The sequence below is a fragment of the Sorghum bicolor genome, chromosome 2, assembly GCF_000003195.3.
Source record: "Sorghum bicolor cultivar BTx623 chromosome 2, Sorghum_bicolor_NCBIv3, whole genome shotgun sequence".
Lineage (NCBI taxonomy): Eukaryota > Viridiplantae > Streptophyta > Magnoliopsida > Poales > Poaceae > Sorghum > Sorghum bicolor.
This window is the reverse complement of record NC_012871.2, coordinates 2,831,373-2,840,866: the sequence shown is the minus strand read 5'-3', so window position 1 is coordinate 2,840,866 and position 9,494 is coordinate 2,831,373. Positions and strand designations below refer to the sequence as shown.

Here is a 9,494-nt window from a genome sequence, read left to right as displayed (position 1 = left end):
ATAAAAATTCGGTGATCATCTCTTTTTATTGTGAATCGCATTATAGATATAGACATTTACATATATGCACGCACACTTACTTCTATGAACAAATAAACATCATACTCCACTATGAGCACTTTTGAAATACTAAGACGGTAGATTTTAGGATTCATGAGTCATCACATGCACCACGTTGTTGACAGAACAGTCACCTATCACGGATATGAATATTTTCAAAATACTAAACTAGTAGATTTTAATATTCATTAATCATCATATGTGCCCCAATGATGATAGACATAGTCATCTACCACAAGAAAAACATCGAACATGTTATCATCAAATACTAGAATAAATTCAGAAAAATATAGCTTAACCTCGGAACACAAATCTAATCAATTAATAAGCTACACTAAATTCTCATATGTTGGAACTTTTTGATTGGTCCCTTTATGCATAATTCCTGGCTCCGCCGCTGTCTGTGTAGAAATATTTCCACAAGATGCGGCCTAATAATTGTCTAGAGTCTTGTATCATTGTTCCTATCATATTAATAGGAGTACGATTCTTCCTCTCAACCACCCCAAAGGGGTGTATGAGTAGTGGGGCGCCATGACATGGCAGGCAGATGTCCGGTGCGAGGTCGGAGAAGGTGGAGGATACGACGGCAGCCGTCAGGTACCATGCTAGGGCTTCGATCGTTGGTTTCATGAAATTTCTAAGGACTCTACCATACGTCGCGTGGGCCAGAACGCGGCCCATAAATTTCACAGCCCATAAAACGGCCTCATGGCCCAGCCTCATCCTCGAAGAGCCTCGGTGAAGACTGAAGAGTCATATGCCCATATCACATCACATCAGAAAAAGAAAAAAAACTTAGGTCTTATTTAGTTCCTAATTTTTTTTGATTTTAGGTACTGTCACACTTTTATTTTTATTTCACAATTATTGTCTAATCATGGATTCAAAAGATTCATCTCGCGATTTACAGACAAACTGTATAATTAGTTTTTGTTTTCGACTATATTTAATGCTTCATGCATATGCCACAAAATTCGATGTGACGGAAACTCTTGAAATGTTTTTGGTTTTGGGGTGAACTAAACAAGGCCTCACATCAAATTCTCCTCCACTAACGCTGCCGTCTGTTTCTCAAAAGAAAAGAAACGCTGTCATCTGATTTTTCCTTTGTAAATAATAAAATCAGTTTTTTATCACCTTCAACTTTTGGAACGTTTGATGTGGCGTGACGCCAGAGAAGATAAATAAAACTAAGGGGCTTGTTTGGCACAGTTCAACTTCACTAGTAAAGCTGTTTTTTTTTTGAAAATAGCTTCATGAGTGACTTTCTAGATAAAGCTGAGCTGTTTTAGAAAAAGTGTTTGGCAAAATAGCTTCACCAACTACTTCATACATAGTTGAGAGAGAGAAATAAGGGAGAAGCTGCAATAAGCTACTTTTTTCAGCTTCATCCAACTTGTGTATTTGTGAGAGGAGGAGAAAAATAGTTTCACCCATGAAGCTATTTTGGAAATAAGTGTTTGGCAAAAAAAAACAGCTCACAACAGCTCATGAAGCTGTTGTGAGCTGTACCAAACAGGCCCTAAATTGAAAGTTTAATGAGGAAAATCAGACTAGGAATATTTTCAAATATCTCCAAAAATTCATAATAATATATTTTCACAAAATTAGACTTTGAGTTTCGCTCATCCATAGAGCAATTTCATTATGATTGTCATTTTTTGTTTTCAAAAATAGTGTTATTTTTCCCGTGGAGAGAAATCAAGAAAAATCGTTCCAAGGGGACGGCCTCACAAAATTTCACATTACTACAAAATGTTTTCAAGTCGCTATGACAACATATTACTTCAAAAATTTATAGATAGTTTTTTTCATAGAAAAAATGTTTAGATACAAATAAAGAGTGATGTAATGTCGGTCCTTGTTCCTGTATCGAGTACCATATAGATAGGTCCTTGAGGCCCAAATTCCTACAGGGTACATTGGGTCTCCAGATTTGCCAATACATCATGAGGTATAAACATGTGTTTTAAACTGTCTATATGTAGCATGATGATTGGATACCGACTTGAATCTGGCAAGGCACACATGTTAGGCCCACTTCTTTCTTTTTGACTTAGCCCTTAGTTAGCGTGGGTAAAGTTTAACTCTCATCACATTGAATGTTTGGACACATACATAGAGTATTAAATATAAATTATTTATGAAACTAAAAACACAACTAGAGAATAATTTGTGAGACAAATATTTTAAGCCTAATTAATACATGATTGGTCATTAATTGTCAAATAAGATGAAAATGCTATAGTATCTGTTAAACTTTAACACCTCCAACAAAATACTCCCTTTCGTGTCTATCTTCTCCACCTCCCCTCAACGGCCTATTAGTTCACCTCAAAAACCAAAAACTTTTTAAGATTCCACGTCATATCAAATTTTATGGCACATGCATGAAGTATTAAATATAGAGTAAAACAAAAATTAATTACACAGTTTGCATGTAAATCACAGGACGAATCTTTTAAGCCTAGTTACTCTATGATTGAACAATATTTGTCAAATAAAAATGAAAGTGCTACAATGTTAAAATTCAAAAACTTTTTGGATCTAAACAAGGCCTAAGTGAGGAAGAAAGAAAGAGGTCCACAACAATGTGAGGTTCAATTTTTTTTTTTTTTTGAACACTGCAACGGGGGGGGGAGAATTTCTCCCCACCTGATTTTTCCTTTATTTGCTCAAAGGCATGGACTTTTGCTATAATACAAGGGTGTATGAGATGATCCGAGGAGGAGGAGCTAAGCTAAAGCACGCTAAATTACATTTACAGGAAGGGGTTGGGGGGATTGACTTTTTCGATCGCCTGATCAAGAAGCTGGCACCAGACCTGCACCACGTTCTTGCTTTTCTTTGGCATCCTGGCCTTCCACTGCGATGCATCCGATTTGCACAGCAAGAGAGTATTACGGAGGTTGAGAGACTCATTCCTGAAGATGAAGCCGTTTCTTCGCTTCCACAATTGCCAGCAGCACAAGATGACGAAGGTGTTTCGTTGATCCTACGGAAGACCTGGGATGTCAGGGCCACAAACCAGGTCGTCGGTGTGGTGAAGATGAGCGTCTCCGACTCCCAGGGCTGACCAGAACTCACTAGCAAAAGGGCAAGAGAAGATTATGTGATCAGCAGATTCCTGCGCAGCGCCGCAGACGGTGCATCCCGGGGAGTCCACCACATGTTTTCTGAAAAGATTCAGGCGACACTGAACTCTCCCCCGAACTAGCAGCCTGGCGAAAAGCTGAACACGAGGAGGAGCAGCGTTTTTCCAGATGAAGGTTGAAGCCGGATCAGATTGTTGGCCCTGAGCCTTGAGCATAGCATAGATGGCAGTGGAGTCCAGCTTCCCCGGACCTTTGCTAAATTGGGAGTTTCTAGTGTCTGGTTGGTCAGATAGCACCACATCATCAGTGATTGCACAGAGCTGTGAGAGTTCATCTGAAGCCTGTGGAGACAGTCTGTTGACGAAGCTGTGACTCAGACCATCATCCAACATCTGACGGACGGACAACTCCTTGTTGGTGCAGTGGGTGAAAAGCCTTGGGAACCTGTCTGCTAACGCATCATCCCCAATCCAAACATCCTTCCAAAAGGAAGTGGCCCGGCCATCACCAACACAGACAGTTGTAATAGCTTGGTAAAGTGGTAGAATTGAGCTGAGCAGGTCCCAGTGGTTACCCATACTTGAGCATTTCATATTAGCAAGGTCAGCCCTGTCCCTAATCCACTGAGCCCAGGCAGACTGTGTAGGGTTGTGAAGACGGTGAATCAGGTGAAGCAGAAGGCACACGTTCTGAACTCCAAAATCTTTGATGCCCAGGCCTCCCAGGTCCTTAGTGGTGCAAACATTTTGCCAGGCCACAAGGCACCAAGCCGAGGAGGTTTCTTTATCGCCTGCCCAGAGGAAAGATCGCCTGCGCTTATCAACTTGCTTGATAATTTCATTTGGGATTTGAGTTGCCGACATGATGTACACCAGCTGACTGTCTAACACAGAGTTGATCAGCACCACTCTCCCCATGCTGTTAAGAAGAGATGCTTGCCAGGAGGAAAGAAAACGATCGGACCTGTCAACGTAGGTATTGAAAATTGAGTTTGGGAGTTTTGACATTGATAGGGGTAACCCGAGATAATTATGTGGGAACTCCTCTTGTCTGCATCCAAGGATTTCAGTGCATTGGGAAATTTCAGAATCTGTCATATGGATGGGCACCAGAGTACTCTTGTTGAAGTTGATATGCAGCCCTGTGGCAGCAGAGAACAGGTCCAGCAGCGTCTTCAGGTGTTGAGCAGATTGAGCAGCACCTCGACGTGACATGCATGCTGACCTCACATGATGCAATTTGTAACTTCAGCGGCGCTAATGCACATTTTTATGATCGTAATAGGATGTTCATTTTTGTTTGTGAATGGAATCTAGGTGGCCTCTATTTTTTTTTTCATCTTCTATTTTTCAAATAAACCATTCACAAGGAGGATCGCTTGCACGTCAAGAAGCAACCTCTACTTTTCAGCTTTGCATCATTTATCTTCGAGGTCCTAATTTTTATACTACTTGTGATGCATACATACTTGTCTTGCTACATGAGCGATTACCACACGAATTCACTTGTATTTTATATACTCACAAAAAAAAAGAATTTTACTTGTATTTTCAGTTTGGATCCGCCCTGCTAGAAGGTTAGATAAAAATAATTAAGTAAGATAACTGATTAAGACCATCACAAACGGTTTCGTGGTGTAGTTGGTTATCACGTCAGTCTAACACACTGAAGGTCCCCGGTTCGAGCCCGGGCGAAACCATATTTGTTTTTCTTCCTACCGTTTTTTTCTATTTTTTTTGTACAACAATTTTTTTTATTTTTTTGTCCAACAGTTTCTTTTGTGACGAATCGGTACAGTCCAAACTCGAAACCTTGATTATTTATTTATTTATTTATTTGTGTCCAACAAAAGTCCGTGTTTGGCCAAGAGTTCTTATCCCAAGATGCTCCTCGTCACTTCGATCACGAGAACCAAATCACAAACTATAAATGCAAAAACCAAGTTCCAATCTCCACCGAAAGCAACAGAGACGATCGCACATACTACATACATACACACCACAAACACAATATGCAAACGAGATTGTTCAGCCCGTCACTGTCGTAATTAACTTAGGAAAATGGAAACGCGCATCATTACACGTACGGCGATGATGCAACGAGTACTGGGGTCTGGGGAGACGAGATCCATACACATGTGGTGGGAGGCAAGGCATCATCATCAATCGATGCTCTGTCCGATTTATGTCGATGTGCGCTTCATTCATTCATGAATGAATCCAGCATGATTCTGTTGTTTATTCATCCGCCTCCAGTGGATGCAATGCAATGCACAATCTTGATTTTGCGAGAACAGAACAAAAAGAAACATGATCTCAATGAAATTTTGGACAAATTCAGTAATCTTGGCCGGCCTTTTGCTGTTCTCAAAATGAAATTTTCATACATGTATTAACTCTGAGAGAACCCTAGTAAATTTCTAGTTACAGCCGGTAACCTAGTCTACCGGTAAAAGAAGGAGACCAGTTCTTGCCCTTGCAGAACTCACCAGACAACTGCACAGAGCCTAATCAAATCAGGCACAAATGTAACAGTGCTTCAAGTGTAACATCAGCGAAAAGAGGAGAGGAACTGCGACTCTTGCATTGTGCTGTATCATTGTGCTTCTGAGATTTGCTAGCTACCAATCTAATCAAGCATGTCACCTCCATCATCCACCACGTCCGCCACAGCATCATCAGCAGGAGTGCGCGCGTCTCCTCTCCTGATGGCCTTGCCGAGTTCGACCCCTGTAGACCGATCGAGTCCTTCCACAAACAGAAAGGTGATGGTCAAGTCCCCAGCACTATTTATTCTTCAGATAAGAGCCGTATCATCATGTCGGCATGGTGTCGCTGCCGCCGCGTGTTGGCTGCTCAGAGGTTCCCAGATGATCAAGCTTGCACGATCTGCCTGGTCATGGGCTTAGAACGCGCTGCGTGCGTCTTAATAATCCAAATTGATTCTTGTAGGAGGACCACCTGCGTGCTCTGACTTCTTCTGTTCATTCATTCCCCCTAGCCGCGTGTGCTTGACGGTGTTCATCACTGCATACATAGCAACAGTGTCAAAGATGATCAGAAAAAGAACTTAATTTAGTCACGAAATATTCTATACGTTGATTGTGTTACAGGGAATGCAAGTGAGTTTTATATGCCAAGAGATATCCTATATTCTCACCAGTGCTAGAATGTGGCAGACATGTTGGTTTTCCCCTGACATCTTAAATTATGTTTGGGGTACTCAATCTGGGTTGAGGGAACAAAATTATGCAGAGCATGGGTATCAAATCAGGAACATCATATGGCCAAGCCTTATTTAATATCATTAGCTAGTTCAGCATCAGACAAATGCGCAGGTCTAATTTATGAGTTCTTTCAGAGATAATGCTAAGCAGCCGATGTTGGTTGTTGATACCGTCATACAGAGCAGAATAAAGGAACTAAGGAAGCGACTCATGATGCTAGTTGTGTGCACTAGTTGCTGCGGTGATGCAATGCAAGTCCTTGTTGCACTCCTTATCCTGTCGGCATCAAGAAAGTAATGCTGTACCAAATTGTTTGTGAACTAGTCCACTTGTTTCCGCTAATTCGACGGAACAGACCAATGAATGCAACAGGGACCGAGCGAAGTGGATGTACAACCGCCACAGCCTAGTTCATCTAGGCATCTACTAATATGATAGGGCTGCAAGAGCTGCCAAAGAAGAACTAAATGTCAAAAACTGATCTATCTAGTTTCTAGTGGTGGTAATCAGTTCAAACGATGACAAGGTTTCCTTTCCTCTGAAAAAACTAAATCAGGACAACTTGATATGCTCCAACTTGGGACACGATAGATAAGTCGGCTAAAGCGCTAAAGGAAATGATCACACGTACAATTCAACATGGTAAGGCTAGCGTTTGTGATAGCGTATCGCGATGAAGATCATATGTATACAGAAACCTTTGTATTCCAATTTACCAATAACAGAAACTGTACACTGACCTGGAAAAACACCTTACTGTAGTGTGGACCTGTGGTGGTCTTATGCTCCAGTTCCATCAGAGGATGACGGTAGGTCGGTCCCCAAAGCCGGCGCTGCAGTGCTGGTCAGTAGCTCTTGAATCTCATTCACCTGTACCATCTGTGGTCCATAGCCAAATAAACTTGGCACCTGCAAGGATTTTGGTTTTGGGACCCTGAGATAAGCATAAGCTTGGTGATTCGGTTAAGCTCTGAACATGAAGGATTTCTGAAATTACGACAGTAACCTGATGCGGTGTTGTCAGTGCATCACTATCATTAGGATGAAGGAAGGGATTTCTCGGCAGTGCCATGCGGTTGCTTTGAGCTTGGTCAGTTACATTGGGTGCATTTGTAGGAGGGGGTAACATCTGAGGCATCTGATTCAGCAACGGGTTGTTCATAAAGTGTGGTGGTACCCTCTGCATCTGGCTCAGGAACTGCACAGCCGGTGGCGGCATCCGCGCTGAATTCAAGCCCATGGTCATCGGCGGCATGAGCTGGTGAGCACCGGGGATCATCATCGGCGCCATCCCAGTAGACATCCACATGATCTGAGGCATGACACATATCGGTATACATGCCGAGACGATCGAAGTGATCAAGAAAGATTCAATACAATGTAGTAGATATGCAGGTCAGATCAATTGGGAAGTATCTTTTCTCAGACCTGAACCTGCATTTGGAGGGACTTCAAGTACTCAATTGCCTCATCTAGTATCGACGCTTTGTCAGTCTGAACAATGGTCGAAATCAGCACTAGTGTTAGAACAGAATCATCCCAATTGCACAAGAACATGTTACTGTGCTACTAGAATCTGTTTCTTCACCTTGTTGCAGTGAGGCACGAGTTCCTGCAGAGCTCGCATCTTTTCGTTGATCCGGTCCCTTCTCCTCTGCAGCATATACATGAACAAAATCAAGAACACAACCATGGTATATAGCTGCGCAAATGGCGTGAGCAGCTGGAGGTCTCAAAAGACTCACCCGCTCAGACATGTTGTGGACCTCGGCTGCGCGCGTCCTGCGCTTGTTGGACGCCGGCCGCCTGTCCCTCGACGACGGCGGGGTCTCGTCGACGGTGTCCAAGTCGGCGTCCTGCAAATGCGTTTCTTTTCTCTCACAAACTGAAGCTGAATTTTATGCAGTCTGAACTGAACCCATTGCCACGAGCAACGGAGAACGAGGAACACAACAACCTCGTCGAACTCGTCCCTGCTCCTCTTGTGCAGCGGCGCATTGCTGTTCCAGCCGCTGGACGTGGACGCGCCGGCACCGGCGCCCGTGGCCGTGGCCGGGTCGTCCAGCGGCACGGGCAGCGCGGCGGCGACGCCGACGTCGTCGATGTCGTCGTCCAGGTGCATCGCCGCGGCGACAAGGTTGCTGCCGCTAAAGCTGGAGCCGACCTCCTGCCCGGCCGTCCGGCTGGACCCGACGCCGCTGTTCCCGCTCCTGGCGGGCGGCCGGGGCGCGCCCGCCACGGCGTCGGCGCCCACCACGCGGCCGTCGGCCTGCGCGATGCTCTGCCAGAGCTGCGAGTACACGTCCCCGCCCATCGCACCGCCGCTGCACGGGAGCCACGGCAGCGCGGGCGCCTGCTCCCCGGTGACGCCGCTGGCGCCCGTGTTGCCGGCGGCGACCTGGACCAGCGGCCGCCGGTAGTGGTGGTGGTGGTGGTGGTGCGCCTGCGCCTGTGAGTGCGCCACGACAGCGCCGTCCTGCCACAGCAGCTCCACGAGCTCGCCGTCCGGTCTGCGCTTCGTTCCACGCGAACGGGAAAGGGTCAAGAACTCGAACGCGACGCGGGGGGAACGAAACAAGAAAGTACTCTAAATGGGAGCAGACTAGCAGAGCAAGGGAAGGTTTGGTTTACACGAAAGGGTGCGGCGCCTTGTGGCTCGTCGTCGCCGGCCTCTCGCCGCCGTCCATGGCGAGCAGCCACTTCCTGGAGCCGGAGGCGCCCAGATACCTGACGCCCATACCGGATCCCCGTCAGTGAGTGAGTGAGTCACGAGATGGATGGATGGATGGCACAGAAGCAGCAGCGGAAGAAGAGACAGATAAACAACAACTCCAACTCCTATAATACTATACTAGTGATGATCAATCGACGAGGTGAGTGAGCTCGGACCTGCTTGCTACCTCTTCTTGTATAGATGGATGGATGGAGCTGTGCTGCAACTGCAACTTGCTGTATGTATGAATAGTGAATAATGGATAATACCGGCGGTGCTCCGATCGGAGGCGCCGCAAACTGATGAATGAAACCACGGGTTGGAAAGTGGAAAGAGGCGGAGCACGCACAGGACAGTCGTCTCGCTGAGCTCTGGGCATTTGTATGGAAGGGAGGAG

At 45.2% G+C, this 9,494-nt stretch overlaps 1 protein-coding gene and 1 non-coding gene across 2 annotated transcripts; one reads left to right on the top strand and one right to left on the bottom strand.

Annotated features, from left to right (window-relative positions):
- Nucleotides 4,784-4,857, top strand: TRNAV-AAC. Its single transcript has one exon. It is a non-coding gene; the product is annotated as a tRNA-Val (tRNA).
- On the bottom strand, nt 5,474-9,494 carry LOC8086399 (transcription factor PIF5). The gene is made up of 9 exons (XM_021452399.1): nt 9,274-9,494; nt 9,016-9,111; nt 8,342-8,894; nt 8,130-8,240; nt 7,973-8,038; nt 7,813-7,878; nt 7,391-7,696; nt 7,125-7,293; nt 5,474-6,184 (listed from the first exon to the last, which is right to left on the bottom strand). Exons 1-8 carry the CDS (start codon nt 9,474-9,476, stop codon nt 7,165-7,167), a joined length of 1,530 nt encoding a protein of 509 aa, XP_021308074.1. The 5' UTR covers nt 9,477-9,494; the 3' UTR covers nt 5,474-6,184; nt 7,125-7,164.

Excerpts from the sequence above, each read along its gene's own strand:
- LOC8086399 (XM_021452399.1), bottom strand. The coding sequence starts at position 9,476 with ATGCCCAGAGCTCAGCGAGACGACTGTCCTGTGCGTGCTCCGCCTCTT. Across the intron at positions 9,112-9,273 it reads CAAGAAGAGGTAGCAAGCAG|GTATCTGGGCGCCTCCGGCT; the intron begins GTCCGAGCTCAC and ends TATGGGCGTCAG. Across the intron at positions 7,697-7,812 it reads CCCTCCAAATGCAGGTTCAG|ATCATGTGGATGTCTACTGG; the intron begins GTCTGAGAAAAG and ends GTCATGCCTCAG.